This window comes from Melanerpes formicivorus, unplaced genomic scaffold (genome assembly GCF_026170545.1).
Source record: "Melanerpes formicivorus ecotype bairdi unplaced genomic scaffold, bMelFor1.0.p_v2 SCAF_21, whole genome shotgun sequence".
Taxonomy (NCBI): domain Eukaryota; kingdom Metazoa; phylum Chordata; class Aves; order Piciformes; family Picidae; genus Melanerpes; species Melanerpes formicivorus.
Genome location: NW_027142373.1, coordinates 1,168,102 through 1,189,380, shown reverse-complemented (window position 1 = coordinate 1,189,380; position 21,279 = coordinate 1,168,102). Strand labels below are relative to the sequence as shown.

At 48.3% G+C, this 21,279-nt stretch overlaps 1 protein-coding gene across 1 annotated transcript in view; it reads left to right on the top strand.

Moving 5' to 3' along the window:
* The window catches only part of KDM1A (lysine demethylase 1A), a 32,885-nt gene extending 16,565 nt beyond the window's left edge, over nucleotides 1-16,320 (top strand). The window contains exons 9-20 of the mRNA XM_068150943.1: nucleotides 889-983; nucleotides 2,395-2,537; nucleotides 3,043-3,133; nucleotides 4,901-5,035; nucleotides 6,190-6,263; nucleotides 6,909-7,020; nucleotides 9,810-9,942; nucleotides 10,682-10,869; nucleotides 11,549-11,663; nucleotides 12,637-12,764; nucleotides 14,259-14,405; nucleotides 15,447-16,320. Coding sequence (XP_068007044.1) covers nucleotides 889-983; nucleotides 2,395-2,537; nucleotides 3,043-3,133; nucleotides 4,901-5,035; nucleotides 6,190-6,263; nucleotides 6,909-7,020; nucleotides 9,810-9,942; nucleotides 10,682-10,869; nucleotides 11,549-11,663; nucleotides 12,637-12,764; nucleotides 14,259-14,405; nucleotides 15,447-15,632 — 1,547 coding nt within the window. The 3' untranslated portion in view covers nucleotides 15,633-16,320. The remainder of the gene's footprint in view (nucleotides 1-888; nucleotides 984-2,394; nucleotides 2,538-3,042; nucleotides 3,134-4,900; nucleotides 5,036-6,189; nucleotides 6,264-6,908; nucleotides 7,021-9,809; nucleotides 9,943-10,681; nucleotides 10,870-11,548; nucleotides 11,664-12,636; nucleotides 12,765-14,258; nucleotides 14,406-15,446) is intronic.
* The last annotated feature ends 4,959 nt before the right edge of the window (nucleotides 16,321-21,279 follow it).

Genomic DNA, 21,279 nt, shown 5'->3' with positions numbered 1-21,279 from the left:
TACAGGGGCATGATCACTGCCCTGGTCCTGCTGGCCACACTGTTGATCCAGCCCAGGATGCTGGTGGCCTTCTTGGACACCTAGGCACACTGCTGGCTCATCTTCAGCTGTTGTCACCCAGCACCCCCGGGTCCTTTTCTGACAGCAGCTTCCCAGCCACTCTGGCCCAAGCCTGGAGTGTTCCTGGGATTGTTGTGACCCAGGTGCAGGACCCAGCACTTGGCCTTGTTGAACCTCATACAACTGACCTTTGCCCATAGATCCAGCCTGGCCAGATCCCTCTGCGGAGCCTTCCTACCTTCAGCAGGTTCACACTCCATTCCCCATCACTCTTTGTGCCCATCCAGCCAGTTCCTAACCCAGCATATTCCACCCATCTAAGCCATGAGCAGCCAGTCTCTTCAGGAGGATGGTGTGGGAAGCAGTATTGAAGGCTTTATTAAAGTCTAGGTAAAGGACCCCCACAGCCTGTCCCTGACCCACTCAGCAGTCACCTTGTTGTGGAAGGAGATCAGGTTCATCAAGCAGGACCTGCCCTTCCTGAACTCCCTGAAGTTGTGGTGCAGCTGTGGGAGTTTTCTTTGACCCTCTGAACACTCTGCACATAAACATTTTGAAGATGTTTACAGCTGTGAAGTCTCAGTCCTGTAGGGTTGCTGCCACCCTAGGACTGTGCCCTTTTTATGTAGCCCTTCCGGTGCTGGTGGGCAGGGGCTTTTTCATGACCTCGTGGCAATAATTGCTGGGAAGAGAAGACCTTGGCAGTGTTCTGCTGCATCACTGGAATGCATGCCCTGGAGCTGTTGTATTTAGCCTAACTGTGGAATTTTTATTTAATTGCAGACAAACTTTGTGGCTGCTCTGTTAACTGTGCACAATGTTTTCCAGGAGGAAATCCCATGGCTGTGGTCAGCAAACAAGTGAATATGGAATTGGCTAAGATCAAACAAAAATGCCCACTCTATGAAGCAAATGGACAAGCTGTAAGTCTGGTACTATTTTCATGAACCTTCTACAAAGAGGTAGCATCTCAAGTGTATTTGTTCCCAGGCTACTCTTCTAGCAGGAGAGACCCTCCAGGAAGAGAGCAGGGCACTGATGAAAGTGTGTGTCTGTTTATAAGCAGTGAGTAATCATACAATCACAGACTGGTCTGGGTTGGAAGGGACCTTTTAAAGGTCATCTATTTCAACTCCCTGCAGTGAGTGTCCCTTTCCATTTCCTTTCAGTTTATCCCATGAGTCCCTTTTTTGCCCCACTCTTCCTCAAAACCTTCTCAATTCCTGTCCACCACTAATAGCCAAGAGCACAGCCTTCCTTGGTTCAAATAACTACTAATGTCCTTCCTCTGGCATTTTGACAGGCTTGATGGTGCTTGCCAGGAGGCAAGTTGTGGCTTTAAAATCAGCTAATTCTTCAGCCTTCCTAGGAAGTACCAAAGGTGTCCTTGAAAAACAATATACACCAGAGAGTAATTCAGACTAAAGCAGGATTTGCCTCTAGAAGTCTAGGGACAGGTACTAATTGGATGTGCTTCATACCTTGGCTACTGTCTTGACAGCTTTTCACATCTACACAGGTACCTTTGCAGTGGTTAACCCTCCCTGCCAGTCTGCTTCTACTGTCTGCATTTGCATGGAGTGTGCATCCTCATCATCAAGCAGGTTCCTGCAGGCTGGCAGCAGCACAGGCTGTTTAAAGGAGACTTTTCAGTGCAGTCAAGTACCACTGTAAGAGTCCTGCAGTGCTTCCTCTATCATCCTGTAAAGGCTGGACTGGTAGTTTTTAGTCATGCTGACCAGTCTGTCCCCTGAGCTGTGTCAGGACTAAAGCCTTGTGATTGTGTAGAGCCATCTTGCCAGCAGAGTGATCTTTTGTCCCTTTGGCAAGCTTTAAGAGCTTTGAGCCCAGCATCCAGTAAGGAAGTCTTTGTGTTCCCATAAATTGCTTTTCTCATACAAGATAAGTCATTTGCCATAGAGATTTGTTCTTCTTGGCCAGAATAGCTTTTTAGCCACACATCCTGGCAGAGGGACTTTTGTGTCCTTTTGGCACATCTGCGAGAGCTCAGGGTATTAAACTGATGAGGCCTGGTTTTCCTTACCCTCCCTCCAGCTGAAGGCCCTGTGATATCTGACTGTGTGAGCACTGCTCTAAGAATTCCTCTGCACCCTGCCTTACCCCTGATTTGAGGAATGGCAGCATTTGGAGCTTGTTACAAGGTGCTGTGAACTGAGACACCGCACCAGAGAAATTCCTGTCATTGCTCTGGTTTCTTTTCAGTTTTTAACCTGTACTGTTCAAGAGGCTTTGAGCTTTGGTGGCCTTTGTTTGTTTTCTTTTGTTGTTTATGAGCAGAGTTTTAAGAAGCCAGTTTGTTCTTTTGACTCCTAGGTCCCAAAAGAGAAAGATGAAATGGTGGAGCAAGAATTTAATCGTCTTCTGGAAGCCACATCCTATCTCAGTCATCAGCTGGATTTTAATGTTCTCAACAACAAACCCGTGTCCCTGGGTCAGGCTCTGGAGGTTGTCATACAGTAAGTGACCTCTCTCTTCCTGCCAGGCTTCCCCAAAATACCTGAAACAATTGTCATGCTCCTAAAATAAGCATTGCCTACTGAACACAACTGCTTGGTCTCTGAAGAGTTCTTGTTGTGTATTTCTTGTGTGTTGAAGCTAAATGTGTCCAAGATGGTTAAAGGAGCAAACATCTTTTCTTGAGAGACTCCTGAAGCGACATCACTGCAGTAGCTGGTGGGGGGGGTGGCTGACTCAGTATGAACTGGTGTACATAGAGCCCACTTGTGCTGCTTAAAAGGCAGTGGCATTTGTCATACATCTTTTAATAACAGTAGGTAACTGTAGACTCCTTTTGGCTAGTCAAGTGTCCCCTGTTTACTGAAGCCACTGTTAGTTTTGTTTGCCATGCAAGGATTTACCAGGACACTCCATGCTATGCACTGTTGCCCTGCACTGATATGGTGCTAAGGAGCTTCTCAGTCATTCTGTGCCTGAACTGACTCCAACTTTTACCTTTCCAAGATTGCAGGAGAAGCATGTGAAGGATGAGCAGATTGAACACTGGAAAAAAATTGTGAAAACACAGGAGGAGTTGAAAGATCTGCTTAACAAGGTCAGGTGATGGCAGCCAGCACAAGAGGTTGCACTGTGTGCCTGAAGATGGCAACTGTACAAAAACTGCCATGAAAGAGTCACCAGACAGTTGCTGGTGGTGCTTAGTTTTAAATGTATCTGTTAGTTTAAGACCTGCCTAGAGGCTCTGTCATGACAAAGGAGTCTCCATTTGGGAGGAGGAGCTCATAAGTGGTTAGACACCAGACTGTGAAACATAAATGTGGGAAAAGGAAGGGATAGGACTGTTGTAGTTTAGAATCTGTCAGCAAGTAAGCACCATGCAGCTGCTTGCTCACACAGAGCCAGGCAATGGTGGGAGACCTCTGGGGATCATCCAGCCCAACCCTTCTGCTAAAGCAGGGCACCCATGCCAGCTTGCCCAAGATCACAATGTCCAGGTGGGTTTGGAATCTCTCCAGAGAAGGCGACTCCACTACCTCTCTGGCAGCCTGCTCCAGACCTCCAGCACCCTCAAAGTTTCTCATGATGTTTAGGTGGAACTTCCTTGTGCCTGTTGCTCTTTGTCTTATCACTGGGAACCATTGGAAAGTGTCACCCCATCTTCTTGCTCCCTACCCTTTATTTGTTGATCAGCATTAAGAGCAGCCCCTCTCTGGCTGCTCTTCTCCAGGCTAAACAGCACCAGGTCTCTCAGCTTTTCCTCCTCAGATCCTCCAGTCCTCTCCTCATCCTTGTGGTCCTCCAATGGGCTCTCTCCAGTAGTTCCCTGTCTCTTGAACTGAGGAGCTTAAAACTGGACACAGTACTCCAGACCTGGCCTCACCAGGGCAGTGGATTAATCCTCTGTTTGAATATTCCGAAGTCTATGCCTCTGGGATAGGGAGGAGGAAATATGAGAAGCACATGAGTCAAGATGAGGAGAGGGGAGGAGTCATTCACAGTCCTGGGCAAACCACACTTGACTTGGGAATAAAATCACTTCAGTCTCATACCTCATCCCCTTCTTCTCTGACCCTGATGCCTACATGGGTGTTGTTCTCTCATCTTACTCCCCTCTCCACCTCAGGCTCCCCAGCAGTTTTTTTTCCCCTTCTTAAATGAGTTATCTCAGAGGCTCTGGCACTGTTGGTAATTGACTTGGCCTTTGCCAGCAGCAAGTTCAGCTTGCTGGGGAAGCTTCTAGCAGCTTCTCACAGGAGGCTCCCCTGTAGCTCCTCACCACTACCAGCACGTACAACACATCACACAAACCCCATCCAAGGAAGACAGGATAAACTTTGTGGGGTAGCTTTCTTTATGGGTGGGGGGACATGTTTTACAATGTTGACTTGACCACAGAGCTCCTCTGTGGAATAGAACCAGTGCTTTAGGCCTACATTCTGTTGTTGTGGTTGTGGAGGAGGACATCTTCATGGAAGTGTCTCCAAGATGTCTGAGAACAGCTCCCATCTCCTAAGTTACTTGCCACACAGTTTTCTCAGAAGTCAGTGATACAGGGTTTAGACCAGGTTGGTTTGGGGTTGGGGTTTAGTCTGGTTTCTTGGAGGCAGAATTTCATGGAATGCCAGGTTGGAAGGGACCTCAAGGATCATCCAGTCCAACCTTTCAGGGTAAGAATAGAGTTTAACTGAGATCCCCAGCACCCTGGCAAGCTGTGCCTTGATACTAACAAAGCCAGGAGATCTCTTTGGTATAATGAGATAGTCTGAGGTGAATATCCAAGTTGCACAGTGACCTGCATGAGATCTACCATCCCTCATTTTTTTTTCTCCTTTTCTTTCTCCTTACTTCTCCACCTAAAAAGATGGTGAATCTGAAAGAGAAGATTAAAGAACTTCATCAGCAGTATAAGGAAGCCTCAGAAGTGAAGCCACCTCGTGATATTACAGCAGAGTTCCTTGTGAAAAGCAAACACAGAGATCTGACTGCACTCTGCAAGGTAAAGGCTGGCACACAGCCATCACCTCAGTCAGTGGTTTGTGAGGACTTCAGCAGCCAGTATAAAAGCATCCCCATGCCTCACTCTGATCCAGCACTCTCCAGAGAATGTGACTGATGATAACTGGGTTGCAGTGGTGATAGCAGTGCTGTGTTGCCTTTAAGTCACCTGGCTTTCATGGCTCATGATGGATGTTAACATGCTGAAAGTTCAGTTTTAGTACCAGTCAGTGCTGGCTGCTGTCAGAAACTCTGTGATGTGCTGAAGGTCTGCGGATGTTCAGACTTGGTCCTTAGTACTGCTGGGTCTCACAACAGTCTGCAAGTTTTGCATTTGGAGAGAATTACTCTTTAAGATTAAAAAAAGGCAGTTCCTTAAACATCTGAAGATTATAATTTCCAGAGCTGTGCCTTGACAAGCAGAGTCAGTCCTCTACTCTGTGTGTATCTTGGTATAGAAATACCCCTTCAAAAGGAAACCAGAAAAGCTGTTCTTTCTGCGACAGTGAAGGACACTTGTTAACCCAGGGCACACAGAACCGAGCATCATTGGCCAGCCCCTTCTTCAACAGGACCTCTATTAGGAAGCTTGATGTATCTGGATATGCATTGGCAGATTTTCTATCCTGTCAGCAGAGAACAGCTTTGTGCTCTGGTGGCTGCTGTTACACTCCTGGTAGGACACTTCAAGGGAAGTGATTGTTGCCTTTGTTCCCAGTTGTACTAATGGTTTTTAAACTAAGGAACAAACAACCCCCAACCTCTGAAAGAAGCTTGAGGTAGATCATGGTTTTGCCTTTTGGATCACTGCTTCTGCTTTGGAAATCTCTCTTTTCAACATTAATTATCATCTTTGAAGAGAGGAAGAATGTAAGTAACGTGTTGTCAGTTCATGGTACCATGGGGCCCTTAGAATAGCAGGGTGTAGAGGACCTTGGTGTCCTTGAGACACGAGTGTTTCAATTCCTGAAATGCCAGCAAACTAACCTTTCCTGTTGGTGGCACAGACTTCTGCATTAACTTGACTTTGGCTTCACTAAAACCACGACTCTTGCACTGATTTCTCTTGTGATTAGGTTTAGTCTGATGCTGGATGATGTCGTTCAGTCCTTTCACAAGTAAACTGATGTTAACGTTTGCTTGTAATCCTATCAGGAGTACGACGAATTGGCGGAAACACAAGGAAAGCTGGAAGAGAAGTTACAAGAACTTGAAGCCAATCCACCCAGGTAAAGCTACAGACTGGAAAACTAGGCAGGCTTTGTGCTACTTTTCACTGAGTTTCAGAAATGCTGTGGTGTGCTCTCTGTGAATGTTTTGAACTCCAGGTGTTAGGAAGGCACAAAGATGGAGTTCCCTTCTGTGTTTTCAGAACTGACTTGAACTAAAAAGGTGGTTGTAAGTAGGGTACATTTCAGTAGATACCCTTGCTGTCAGCAGTGCCTGAGCCCAGGAAGCTAAGCTCAGCAGTGACAGCACACACACACTCTGCTGGTTTTGGCACAGCAGGACTGGTTTGCGCGCTGTAGGTCTGTAGGAGGTTTTGAGTCGTCTGCTTTCCACATACTACTTAAGCCATGATATATCCAATGTGGGCTTTTTTTATAGCTAGAATTAAGTTTCTAGCTTCCCTTAAAATATTTTCCATGAGCTCTGCTTTGAAAATGTGGACTTGCTGGGCTTTGTTGTTCAGCTTTCATGTAGGAGGAGTCTGTCTTTGAAACAGATTCTACTTGCTCTTTGAATTATTTTTTTCCACTGAGGTGGGATTCAAACAAAAAAACCTTCTCAATAAAGTGTCAAAAGCAGTGCATTTGCACCTTCCTGCTCTAGCAAAGTAAACACCTTTAGTTTGTTTGTTTGTTCTTCCCTAGTGATGTTTACCTGTCATCAAGAGACAGGCAAATACTCGACTGGCATTTTGCCAACCTGGAGTTTGCCAACGCCACGCCGCTGTCCACGCTCTCGCTGAAGCACTGGGACCAGGTAGCTCCTTCCTGCCTGCATTCAGCAGGGCACTAAAAACTGAAGCTGTGTTTTTTTTCCTTCTCATACAATCTTCTCTGTTTACAGTTTCTAAACACAGAATTATAGAATGGGTTGGAAAGGGCCATCCAGTTCCAAGCCCCGCTGCTGCCATGGTCAGGGACATCTTCTACTAGACTGCGTTGCTCAGGGCCTCATCCAGCTTGGCCTTGAACACTTCCAGGAAGGGGACATCCACAGCTTCTCTGGGCAACCTCTTCCAGTGTCTCATCACCCTCATGGTGTGGCAGTTTTGGGCTATGCTTTTAAAGTTTAGCTGCAGAAGAAGAATTTCGTCCTAATGTTTCATCTAAGTCAAGCTTCTTCCAGTTTGAACCATCACTCCTTACCTTTCACTACATGTTTCCATAAAAATCCCCTCCCCAGCTCTCCTGGAGACCCTCTTCAAATACTTGAAGGCTGCTCTAACATCTTCCTGGAGCCTTCTCTTCTCCAGGCTCAACAGCCCCAACTCTCCCAGCCTGGCTTCATAAGAGAAGTGTCCCAGCCCTCAGATCATTTTCATGGCCTCCTCTGGACCTGCTCCATCAGGTCCATGTCCTTCCTGTATTGAAGGCTACAGGGCTGGACACAGCATTGCAGGTGAGGTCTCCCCAGAGCAGATCAGAGGGGCAGGATCCCCTCTCTCCATCTCTGGCCATGCTGCTTTGGATGCAGCTCAGGCTTCTGGGCTGCGAGTGCCCATTGCTGGCTCCTGTCCAGCTTCTCACCCCCAGCACTCCCAAGTTCTTTTCCTCAGGGCTGCTCTCAATCTCTTCCTCCCCCAGTCTGTATTGATAGTGAGGATTGTTCCTACCCAGATGCAAGACCCTGCACTTGCTCTTGTGAACTTCATGAGGTTCACCTGGGCCACCTCTCCAGCCTGTCTAGGTCCCTCTGGCATATTGACCACACCACTCAGCTTGGCGTCATCTGCAAACTTACTGAGGGTGCCTGAAGCTTGCTGTGTCATTGATGAAGAGATTGAACAGCACTGGCCCCAGGAAGGACCCCTGAGGCACACCACTTGTCACCAATCTCCATCTCAACAATGAGCCATTGACCACTACCCTTTGGATGCAGTGATCCAACCAATTCTTTAACCACTGGGCAGTCCATCCATCAAATCCACATCTATCCAGCTTAGGGAGAGGGATGCTGTGAGGGCTGTGTCTAAGGTTTTATGGAAGTCCAGATGGATGACATCTGTTGGACTTCAGTTGTCCATTGATGTAGTCACTCCATCATAGAAGGCACTAGGTTGGTCAGGCAGGACTAGCCCTCGTTGAACCCATGCCATCTGTTTTGAGTCACCTCCTTGTCCTCCACATGTTCCAGTGTAGCTTCCAGGAAGATCTTCCCAGGCACAGAGGTGAGGCTGGCAGGTAAGTAGTTTCTAGGTGCTCTTTATCACCCATTTTATAGATGGGTGCAGTGTTTCCCTTCTCCCAGTCTCCAGGGACTTCACCTGACTCCAGGACTTTTCAAGTATCATGGAGAGTGGCCTTGCAACTACATCAGCTAGTTCCTTCAGAACTCTGGCATGTGTCTCATCAGGTCTCATGGATTTATGGGTGCTGATGTTCCCCAGGCAGTCCTGATCTTCCCTTATGGTGGGAGGCACTTTACCACGCCGGTCCACACTGAGTGGTCCATGGGCTGGAATGAGGGGTCAAGCAAGACTGCCAGTGAAGACTGAGGCATAGAAGTTATTGAGTACCTCAGCCTTTTCCTCATCTGACACCAGCTCTGCACCCTCACTCCCCAGTGGGATGCACTTTCTCTACCCTTCCTTTGCCAGCTGCTAGACCTGTAGAAGCCTTTCTAATTATTTTTTACGTCCCTTGCCAGGCTTGGCTCCAACCATTCCTTGGCCTTCCTGACCTCATCTGTACACCACTCACCAGTGTTCCTGTGCTCCTCTCAGAATTCCTGTCCCTGCTTCCACTGCCTGTGTGGTTCCCTGTCGCTTTGTTTTCACAAGCAGGTCCCAATTCAGCCATGCCAGGCTCTTCTCTTCCCTGCCTGATGTCTTACACACAGGGCATCAAGAGTTCCTGCACTCTGAGGAGAATGTCCTTAAAGATCTGCCAGCTCTACTCTGCTGCCCTATCCCTACAGACTACAGACTAACTCCCTGAGGAGCTAGAAGTTTGTCTTCCTAAAATTTAAAGTCCTGACTCTTCTCCTTGCCTGTCCTGTGTCCCTTGGGGCTGCAAACTCCTCCAGTGCAGGATCATTGCAGCCCAGATTGTGACAGCAGTGATGAGTTTGCATTTGTGACCATCAGGTACACTGTTTTTCATGAGGTTGGCTTGGGCCCACCTCTCCAGCCTGTCAGGTCCTTCTGGATTTCATCCCTTCCCTCCAGTGTGTTAACAGCACCACACAGCTTGCTGAAGGTGCCTGAATCGCACTGCCCATGTTATGAACAGAGATGTTAAACAGCACCACTCCCAGTACCAGCCCCTGAGGAACACCCTAATCACTGGTCTCCACTTAGACATCACCTCTGTTTTTATGCAGATACTGAGCCCTTGCATTATTATTTGCTGATAAAATTCCAGGCCACTTTCTGCCAGTACCAAACCAATCTCTTAACACCTTCAGAAAGTCCTTGTCCTTCTTACTCGACTGATACCCAGGATCTCAGATTTAACTCACAGTTTGCCATTGTGTGGATTTGCTGGTTGTTTTCTACTGCATTGTTTGCTTTCCTTACAAATGCTTTTGATGCATCTTCCTTTCAGGATGATGACTTTGAATTCACAGGCAGCCACCTGACTGTGAGGAATGGCTATTCCTGTGTGCCTGTGGCGCTGGCAGAGGGGTTGGACATCAAACTGAACACAGCAGTTCGACAGGTTCGCTACACAGCGTCAGGTGAGTGCCACCCCCTCTGGAGAACTGCTTTGAGCAAGGGTGGTCATGGAAATTAGACTTCAGTGCTTCTCCAAACAGCTCTAAAGATCTCTAAAGATCTAAATAGGTTTCCTCTTATAGGTTTGGAGTTAGATAATCAGCCACATTTCGTACTCCTGTTAGTTGTGTAGGAAGATGGAAATTTGCCAATGTTTAATGTGTTTTGCTTGTTTCCATGCCTGCTTTAAGGTCTTCCTTTCATGCTGTGCTTGCTGGCTGACAAGTTCCATTTCTTTACTTCAGTGGCAAGTATTTGGACTGCCTAAGGTTTGGTGCCACAGGATCTGATACTGAAAGTATTACTGAATGTGATATGGACTTGGAAGGAACAGATCTTGTTCTGCAAAACACTGGGCTTGGGAAACTGTCAGCTGGGAGAGCAGCTCAGTGAGAGGCTCCTTGTTTAGTATCCATTTATTTCTGCATATATTCAAATGCCATTAACTGGCCTTAGAGGAACCTTGAGGCTTATCCCACTCTGGCCATTTTGGGTGCTGTGTGAATTGCACGTTCTGGAGTTGAGCTGTGTGGCCAGTAACACTCACTTGCCTACAGGTTAAGTAGTTGTTAGTGTAAAGCTGTCTCCATAAACAAAACCTTTGCTGCTGTAGGTATGGTTTTATGGTGGTTTCTTCAAAGTTTAATCCAGTGCTTTTTCCTCTGGGCCTCCTAAGTGATTGAGTTTTTCTCCTCTTCCCAGGCTGCGAGGTGATAGCTGTGAACACCCGATCTACCAGCCAGACCTTCATCTACAAGTGTGATGCTGTGCTCTGTACCCTTCCTTTGGGAGTGCTGAAGCAGCAGCCTCCAGCAGTACAGTTTGTGCCACCTCTTCCTGAGTGGAAAACTTCTGCAGTGCAGCGCATGGGATTTGGCAACCTTAACAAGGTGACTTGGTCATCACGGGGGCTGCAGCAGGCATGGGCCTGCAGGAGGCAGAAGCTGAAATGTATATGGAATATGTGTGGTGGGCGAGAGGAAGAGCACATTTCCCACTTTTTTCCAGCCAGTTTGCTAGACTTTGGTCTGGGAAATTACCTGGGGAGCTGTAAGGACCTCTTTTCTATTTCCTGTAGGAGTTTAAAGTAGTTACATTTCAGAAGCAGGTTGAGCCACTGTGGTTTATTAACCAGCAAATCTGTAAGCTCTGAGAGCCTTCTGACCTTGGCAGACAGCACAGATACACTGCATGTGCACAAGGCTGTATCCATTCACCAGGTTTTCCTTTCTTCACCCTTCCAGTGATGAACATCAGTGAGTGTAATTGTCTGGTGTCAGATTGTTTAGCTGTGCCAGGGGAGGTTTAGGCTGGATGTTAGGAAGAAGCTCTTCCCAGAAGGAGAGATTGGCCATTGGAATGGGCTGCCCAGGGAGGTGGTGGAGTCACCGTCACTGGAGGTGTTTAAGAAGAGACTGGATAAGGCACTTAGTGCCACAGTTTAGTTGATTTAGATGGTGTTGGGTGATAGGTTGGGCTCCATGATCTCAAAGGTCTTTTTCAACTTGGTTAATTCTGTATTCTGTTTCCTGTGGGCTTCTCCTGACTCTTGATTCTGTTTGTTCCTAGGTTGTGTTGTGTTTCGATCGTGTCTTCTGGGATCCAAGTGTCAATTTGTTTGGCCATGTTGGCAGCACTACTGCAAGCAGAGGAGAGCTCTTCCTGTTTTGGAACCTGTACAAAGGTAGCTGTGATGCATGTCCACTTCTGCAAGCGTCTTGTTTGCACAGCTCAGATCTAGAAAAGAGCACATCTGGATCTAGCAGATGTGGGAAGGATGCTGTTGGTGTTCACATGTAGGTATGATGCAATACAGGGTTTGTAGGAAGATAAATGGAAGCACCACTGACTTGCAAACAGCTCTGTACTGAGCTAGGGCAGATAGAGGTTTCCTGGTGCTGAATTTCAGGCAATATCTGCTGACTGCCATTGCTGCCCATCTGTTGTAACCTCTGCATTTCTGTAGGCTGCTTTATTGCCTTGCACACTGGTGAAGCTGTGCTGTGACTTCCTCAGTGCTATCTTGGCTGCTTCTATTAAGCATCTATTTAGTTGCCACTGGTATTCTGAAAAACTTCACTTTCTGATTGTGTGTGTGTGTGTGTGTGTGTGTGTGTGTTAGGAAGAGAACCCAAGCCCTGTCTAATGTGGCTTTATAGTATTGTAGAAATGGAGCAAATGCTGTGTGTCTGCTGAAGAGCAGAGCTTAATTACCTGCTCTGGCAGGAGGATGTGTTGACTTCTCCAGGAAAAGGATGATTTTGCTTTGCAGCATTTCTAGATGAAAAGTTGTTTCTTAGTTTCTAAGGCTCCTTGAGGTTCTTGCTGGCCACTTAACATGATCCACCACTGTGTCCCACAAATCATACCTGCACTGAAGGAAACCTTCCTTCTGCATGCTGTGTGTCCTGATGTCTGTGTTTGATACACCAGTTCTTTTGGTAATTCTGACTGGCACCACAGCATGTATTGATTCACTTTCCTGTTGGGAATTGGTGCTGTTGGTAGCAGATGTGGGACTCCTTTGGCTGAGTTGTAGTATTTAACCGTGTGATTTAGCTGCCAGTTCATGCCCATTCAAATCCAACCTGTCTAATTTAAAACCTTTGAATTGCAATAACCAACTGTTTTTTTCCTCTCTCCTTCTCCACCCCCAGCACCCATATTGTTGGCCTTGGTGGCAGGAGAAGCAGCAGGGATCATGGAGAACATCAGTGACGATGTCATCGTGGGGCGCTGCCTTGCCATCCTCAAAGGCATCTTCGGCAGCAGCGCCGTGCCGCAGGTGGGTGCAGGCAGCACCGCTGGGCAGCCTGGCTGCAGTTCTCAGCAGCTGCCTGGAATGTGGACCATCTCTTGGTTGGTCAGGGGGCTTGGGAGGAGGGGGGTTTAGGATCACAGAATTATCTAGGCTGGAAAAGACCTTTTAAGGTCATCACATCTCACAGTTAACCTGGCACTGCCAAGTCTCCTGCTAAACCAGGTTCTTCAGCAGCACATCTCTGTGTCTTTTAAATCCTTTCAGGGATTATGATTCAGCCACTTCCCTGGGCAGCCTGTTCCAAGCCTTGACATCCCTTTTGGGGAGCAAATCATTCCTAAGGTCCAGCCTAAACCTACCCTGGGGAAACTTGAAGCAGTTTCCTTTTCTGTCAGTTGCAGCTTGGGAGAAGAGACCAACCCCCACCTGGTTCCAGCTTCCTTTCAAGTTGTAGAGGGCAATGAGGTCTCCCTTCAGCCCTTATCAGGATGAAGGGCAATATAGAAGGTGAGGGATCTGGAACACAAGCCCTATGAGGAGTGGCTGAGGGAGCTGGGGTTGTCTCCCCTGAGCCTCTTCTTCTCCAGGCTAAAGGTTACTGCTCTCTACAGCTATCTGAAGGGAGGTTATAGCCAGGTGGGGGTTGGTCTCTTCTCCCAGGCAACCAGCACCAGAACAAGAGGACACAGTCTCAAGCTGTGCAGGGGGAAGTTTAGGCTTGACCTTAGAAAGAAATTCTTCACAGAAAGAGAGATTGCCCATTGGGATGGGCTGCCCAGGGAGGTGGTGGGCTCTATGTCCTTGGAGGTATTTAAGAAGAGCCTGGATGAGGCACTTAGTGCCATGGTCTAGTTGATTAGATAGAGTTGGGTGTTTGGTTGTACCTGATGATCTCAGAGGTCTCTTCCAGCCTGACTGATTCTGTGAAAATGAAAGCTGATGGATGTGTGGGCACATGAACTACAGCTGCTGTTTGGGCTACTATGATCTCAGTACCTTTGTACTCTGCTCTGCAGTTGTCTGGATTAGCCACACGTTCAAAAGTACCTCAGTGAAGTAAAAATCTCTGGATTTATTCTCTGTTGGCCGGGATTTATTCTTCTGTGATTACTAAAGATGATGAAGAAATGTTAGAGGCATTTCTTAGTCTTCTTTGTCAGACATAACATTGATGACATCTAGTGCCATCCAGGAAGCCTGTACTCTCATTATCTTAATAACAGGAGAGGAAATGGAGCAAACAGTGCCCTGTGTGCATGTGCAGCTGGCTGCAAAGTCTGAGTGCCAGAGCAGGAGCTGTGTGCAGGGTGCTGTGGTGACACCTTGGAAAGAAACAAAGTATTGCCCCCCAGACACAGCCTTCACTTAGTGTGTCTTAGCAATGCACATATACCTGCAGCTCCACCGTGAACTTTGGCCTGAGGACTGTTTTATTCTTGCAGTGTGGATTTTTTCTGATTTTGCACTAACTGTAGAGCTTGCCCCATGCCAGCCACTGAAGTGTCTGTCTTGTCTCAGCCTAAGGAGACTGTGGTGTCCCGCTGGCGTGCTGACCCATGGGCCCGAGGGTCCTACTCCTATGTAGCAGCTGGATCTTCTGGGAATGACTATGATTTGATGGCCCAGCCAATCACTCCAGGGCCAGCCATTCCAGGTGCTCCTCAGGTGAGAGATGTTTCCCTTGGTTTTAGGAAAGCCTCAAAGCAGGATGTTCTTGCAGAGTGATTTGCAGGGCGGTCTGCACGCAAGTGCCCACAACTTGCAGCTTCTGACAAATGAGTAGAACGTGTACAATAACTCAGTTCTCCATCCACACCTTCCCATGTTTGGTGTCATTTGTTTGCTAGAAAAAGAGCTTATTTATTCAGAAAATCAATTTGGTGATGTCTAAACATCATAATATTAGACCTTTCTTGTGTTCCATACTCCATATTTACCCTGTCCATCATCATGCTGAAGTGAGTGGTAGTGATTGGAAAGAGTGAAGGCTGGAGTGAGAGGAACAGGAATCAAAACTGGTTGTGAACATTGAAAGGGTGAAGCTTTGAAATTCTTAGCCATTCTGAAAGCACCCTCAGACAAGGATGTATTTGGGTCCTTTTTCTAGTGATGCAGGTCAGTAAACAAAGCTATGGATAAAGGAGTTCTCTGCAGAGTAGAATGTATGAAAGTCTGGGGGTTTCCTACTTTCATGACACTATCAGTAGTTGGTTTGTGTCTCAGTTTTAAGAGAAACTGGTAATTTGAATGACTTGCTGAAGTTTTTGTATGCTTACTGTGCTAGAGGCCATGTCCCCCCCATCCTTGTTGTTCAGTACGTGTGGGGTCTTGGCCGCAGAGCAGACACAGCTCGATGCAGCGTTCAGCCAGCCTGTACAGCTGGCCATGTTCATCGTGCTCACCTGTCTGGTTCTGAAAGGATTGGTTTATCAAGTGGAACTTCATTATCTTTTTACCAAAGCACAGAGCTGCCAAGTGTCTGCTGGTATTGCACTCCTCATCAGACACGTGGAGCCCTGCTGGCACACAACCAGTGTGGGTGCAGATTTGCTGGGTTATTGGTAGGACAGGTAAGGACAGATGATTCCATTTGCATCACCTTCATGTTTGTGAACTTTGGGCTGTGATTTAGAGGGCTCTGGGGCATTCTGCTTAGAAGTATTTGCTTGCTGCAGCACAAAACTTACCAATGTCCCTGCTCCCCAGCCCATCCCTCGGCTGTTCTTCGCGGGAGAGCACACGATCCGCAACTACCCTGCGACGGTGCACGGCGCGCTGCTGAGCGGCCTGCGGGAAGCGGGGCGCATCGCTGACCAGTTCCTTGGGGCCATGTACACTCTGCCTCGACAGCCCACGCCTGGGGTGCCCCCTCAGCAAGCTGCCAGCATGTGAGAAGAACAGAAGGTATCAGAAGAGGAACGAGAAGACCACAGTGCTGCTGTTGTGCACTCTTCGAGGCGAAGATACCCCCCCCGGTATCTGCTGAAGGGACCCAGCCACCAGCTGCTGCGAACACTCTCATTACAACGGCTCTACACAGACTTCCCTCACCTTTGGCTTTGGTATCCTTCTACAAAATACCTCCTGGCTCTCTGGAGTGTCAGTGTACACAGATCCTCCACTGCCGCGCTGGTCAGCGACTTCTGTGACTGTGCCGAAGTCAGGCGTAGAGGTGGAGGCTTTTCGGTTGGGTTGTTTGGGGTTTTTCTACCTATGTGTGTATTTACAGTTTGGTAAGTGCACAGGGCCCTCTAGAAGCTTGTTGCTACAAATAGTAGCTTAGTGTAGAATTTATGGAAACTTCTTTTTGTTGGGTCTTTTTGTTTTGAAGAAGAATATTTTTTGGACCTCTTCTCTTCTTATCTGGCAGTTGAGGTTTGGTGTGACTGTTTCTCTGCCAGTACCAGAAAATCATCTCCCTTCCAACGTGGCCCATTGGCTGCTGCACCGTGTCCACCCAGGCCTAGAAAGCAAGCCAAGGGTGTGCTGAGCATACTGGTTCATTAAATTCTTCTGAAAAAAAGAAATCAGCAGAATTGGGTATTTGTAGGTTAAAAATGAGGGGATATATTTGTACTTGTTTCTATAGAAACGGAGTTGCCAAGCCAGGACCTTAGCAGAAGGCCCTGATCTCTGGCACTCTGCTGTGCCTTTGATGAGCTGGTGATGCACCTGCCCTTGTTGTGCTTCCAAAAGTCACTGTGGGTTGGCTGCTTTCCCTTCTTACTAACTCAGCACATGGAGCCCTCTTTTCATGCACTGAGCAGGCCCGTTTAAACATGTAGGTCCTTTTCCTCTCTCCTCCTTTCCCCACTTAACACTGCACTGTTTCTTTTTTCTTCCAACTTGTCTCATCCTCCTTTTTCTGCACTTGATTTCTCTCTCATCTAACCATGGTCTCTCTTCACACTTTTTCCTGCTTTTTGGTTTTTCTGCCCTGCTCTGCTAGAGGACCAACACCTCTTCTTATTCCATGCTCATGTCTCTACAGTTACATCACCTGCTCTTCTTCCTGAAGGAAGTGGACACACAAACACAGCACAGCACAGTCTACTCATTTAGAGCTGCATTATCTTTGGTCACAGACTCTCTGTTTCCCTGCGTTGTTGCCTCTGCTGCTTTCTTGTGTCTCCTCCTTAGTAGCTGGAAATGATTCCTCTTTCTGACTGTCTCTCTATTATCTTGTGGTGGTTTCATAGTTTCATAGTTTCATTCAGGGTTGGAAGGGACCACAAGGATCATCTAGTTCCAACCCCCCTGCCATGGGCAGGGACACCCCACACTAGATCAGGCTGGACAGAGCCTCATCCAGCCTGCTCTTAAACACCCCCAGGGACGGGGCCTCGACCACCTCCCTGGACAACCCATTCCAGGGTTTCACCACTCTCATGGTGAAGAACCTCCTCCTCACATCTAGCCTGAATCTCCCCACCTCCAGCTTCATTCCATTCCCCCTAGTCCTATCACTACCTGATATCCTGAGAAGTCCTTCCCCAGCCTTCCTGTAGGCCCCCTTCAGATACTGGAAGGCGACAATTAGGTCTCCTCGGAGCCTTCTCTTCTGCAGACTGAACAGCCCCAACTCCCTCAGTCTGTCCTCATAGGAGAGGTGCTCCAGCCCTCTGATCATCCTCGTGGCCCTTCTCTGGACACGTTCCAGCACCTCCACATCCCTCTTGTAATAGGGGCTCCAGAACTGGACACAGTACTCCAGGTGGGGTCTCACCAGGGCTGAGTAGAGGGGGAGGATCACCTCCCTCGACCTGCTAGCCACACTTCTCCTGATGCAGCCCAGGATCTGATTGGCTTTGCGGGCTGCAAGTGCACACTGAGAGCTCATGTTGAGCTTTTTGTCCACCAGCACCCCCAAGTCTCTCTCCTCAGGGCTACCCTCCAGCCAGTCACTGCCCAGCCTGTATTTGTGCCTGGGATTGCCTCGACCCAGATGCAGGACCCTGCACTTGCTCTTATTGAACTTCATGAGGTTGGCCTGTGCCCACCTCTCCAGCCTGTCAAGGTCCCTCTGGATGGCCTCCCTTCCCTCCAGCGTGTCTGCTGCACCACACAGCTTGGTGTCATCAGCAAACTTGCTGAGGGTGCACTCAATGCCACTGTCCATGTCCCCCACAAAGATGTTGAATAAGACAGGTCCCAGGACTGATCCCTGAGGGACTCCGCTTGTCACTGGCCTCCACTGGGACATGGAGCCATTGACAGCCACTCTTTGGGTGCGGCCATCAAGCCAGTTCCTTATCCATCTAGTGGTCCACCCATCACACCCATGTGTCACCAGTTTGGACACCAGGATGTGGTGTGGGACAGTGTCAAAGGCTTTGCTCAGGTCCAGGTAAATGACATCAGTTGCTCGCCCCTCATCTATTAATTTTGTCACCTGCTCATAGAAGGCCACCAGGTTGGTCAGGCAGGATCTGCCCTTGGCAAAGCCATGCTGACTGTTCCCAATCACCTCTTCACTATTCTTTTGAGCGAGTAGTGACTCCAGGAGGATCTGCTCCATGATCTTTCCAGGCACAGAGGTGAGACTGACTGGCCTGTAGTTCCCTGGTTCCTCCTTCTTGCCCTTTTTGAAGATGGGGGCAATGTTTCCCCTTTTCCAGTCTGTGGGGACTTCACCAGACTGCCAGGACTTTTGAAATATAATAGAGAGGGGTTTAGTAACCTCATCTGCCAGTTCTCTCAGTACCCGTGGGTGTAACCCGTCGGGTCCCATGGACTTGAACACTTTCAGGTTCTTCAGATGATCATTCTCATTAGATGCTGAAATCCAGCACTAGTTACCAGAAATGGTGATAACTGCCCTTTGCTTTGCTTCCAAGCCACCCTTGGGTGGCCACAGCAATGTGGAATTGTGTTTGAAGTGACCCCAAGTTAGATGTGTGGAGCACAACTGTGTGCAGATGGGCATCACTTACCTGGGTTCTGAACCTTTTGGGTTTGTTTTCTCCCTATTTTGTTAAGCCTTGTGGCTTAACACCAGGAAGTTCAAATCTCAGCCATGATCCACTGGTACAAGACAGAATTGTCTCCAAACTCAAGTTCTTGGGGCAGTTAGAATTGCTGTTTGGGCAACATTCTCCTGTCTGTACCTTTGGCTCGCTCACAGAACCGTGTCCTTCACTTCTGAGCACCACATCAAGCCTGGCAAACTGCTCCATTTGAATGCTTGCTCCTGAGGCACTGAGGATACCTCAGCTGCTAGTCTCAAGTAAGCATGAAAACCCACTCCTGTAACTTGCACTGTGTTTGTCAGACTCCTGAGCTCCTGCTGAGCAGCAGAAGAAAGCTTCTTCTGTAGCTGTTGAGGATGGAGGATGTGGTTCAGGATGTGCCTGGGGTACTACAGCTAACTCATTTGCCTTCATTGGGCTGTGTGTCCTACCTATGTTTTTGTGTGCCTTGTAGCCCAGATGGTTTGGAAATCTCTCCATCTCAGTATGCTGCTGCTGTGCCCCAAGGTGCAGGAATGGCTAAAGGTTTAGGACATCTTTTTACCCAGACTTCAGGGTGTCCTGATGGGTATGAGGCACCCAGCATTTCCTCATAGTGACACGTGAAGGGTTTGGGCACTGCCTCTGTTTTCAGAAGCAGCTGAGATGCTGCAGCCTTGAAGAAAACAAGATTCCTATTTGTTGTCAACTTGTCATAGTTCTGGAGGTAGCCAGTCCATCTGAGGAGTAAGGGTGAGCCAGACTGGCCCTGAAAGGAGGTCCTGGAATCCAGCTTGGGATGAGATTTGGCCAGGGCTGCAGCTGGTAAGATCTTGAGCCTGGAAGCACCTGGAAAAACTACAGCTGAGAACACTAAGCTGATGCAGATATTTCATGAAGAAACCAGTAAGGGGGGATCTTGTCCTAGCCCTCATCTCTCTGCAGCTGTCAGGTTTAGTCTGTTTGGGGTCATCTTTTAGCCTGTACAATCCCAGCTTTGTTGAATGCACCACAGGAGGAACAGAGTGGATGGGGAGCTTGCAGTTAATGGTCTCAACTTTATGGCTGATCCAGGCCTAGTTCCATCACTGACAGGAAGAGGTTGGTTTGTTCTCCACAGCACCATAACTGGCATGGTTGGCCCCAAGTACCAGAGGCATCACCCACGGTCCCCCAGCACATGGGCCAGGCTGGGGCAGTGAGACTTGGTGTCACATTTGTTCATTGGCAGCCAGTGCTGAGGCTTCCTGTGCAGAAGGAAGCAGCTTGTGCTGCAAACACGGTGGTTTCCAGAGATCAGGATAGTTCTGGGTGAGGCAGAATTGCTCAGGATGAAGGAAGGCATTTGGCCAGCCCCAGGCTGGCTGTGGCCACCCCATTAGAGGGCTGAAGGGAAATGTTTGTTTGCAGTGTGGGGAGGTGATGGGGTCACAGCCTGTGAACAGGAGCCTTGAAATCCTAATAGAGGTTTGAAAGTGAGCTGGAGCAGATGAGCCCAGGGAGGCCTTAGACCAAGTTAGGCAATGCTCCTCCCAGCTAAACTGCAATGGCAAAGACTCAGCTGCTGACTTATTCATTTCCTCCTGACCTGGCTCAGTTCTTTCCTGCCATGGCTGCTTCAGCAGCAGGGTGCCCTCCACCCTTACCACACTTTGCCTTACCCTTGATCTTCTGAGGCCTGAGAGATGTTGGTTTTAATCCACAGCAAGCTGAGGAGACTGAAAGGAGACTCTCCTGTAGTGTGTAGGCCACCAAGTGATAAAACAACTGCTGCTGCTTTATCTGGTGGTGGTTTGGAAGGGAAATGGCTGTGGCTGCTGTGCCTGCCTTCATGCCAGCAGCATGCTTAGATAATGTAAGAGGGAAGATGTCTCTGGGGACTGAAGGGTCTCTGTGTCTTTAAACCTTGTTTCCAGAACTTGATGAGAGCTACACCGAATTCCAGTTCAAGCTGAATGTAGAGAGCTTCACAGCAGTGGTGTATGGCAGCTGTGCAGGTACCAAAAGCAAGGAAGTATGTCTGGATTTCAGATGCCTTGGTTTAAGAAGCACATTAATGAAACTCTTAACAAGGATGAACACACCAGAGAGCTGGTGGAAGGAAGGCTGTTGGTGGGATCATGGGTCATAGGCAGGCAGTGTCCCCTGTGCCAGGGAAAGGTGATGCTGTGTGCTGAAAGCATCCAGAGGTCACTGGGACTGGCTCCAGTCAGACCACCTCTCTGCAAGGGCATTGGGACTGTGCCTCTGCTTGGAGTGGTAGCAATGGTGGTAAGCAGATGAGTTTGAAGGGTTAAAGGGAGCTGTCAGCTACCTCTGTAGCTTGGGCAAATCCTACCTTGGGATGTGGTCTCGGAGTTAAAATGTAAACACTGCTTAGACCTCTGCAAGTGGCTGATCAAGAGCCCATAGGAAGGAACAGCCTTGGATCTGGGCAGAGCAGCATAGTCTAGCTCCAAATCTCACCAGTGAAGGTGATCTACAGCAGCAACCTTCTCAGAGGTACAAATAAAGCAGAGAGGTTTGAAGATGGACATTTGTTTTTAGGCATTGTGAGGGCTCTTTGACCCCCCGAGGCAGACAGAAAAGCT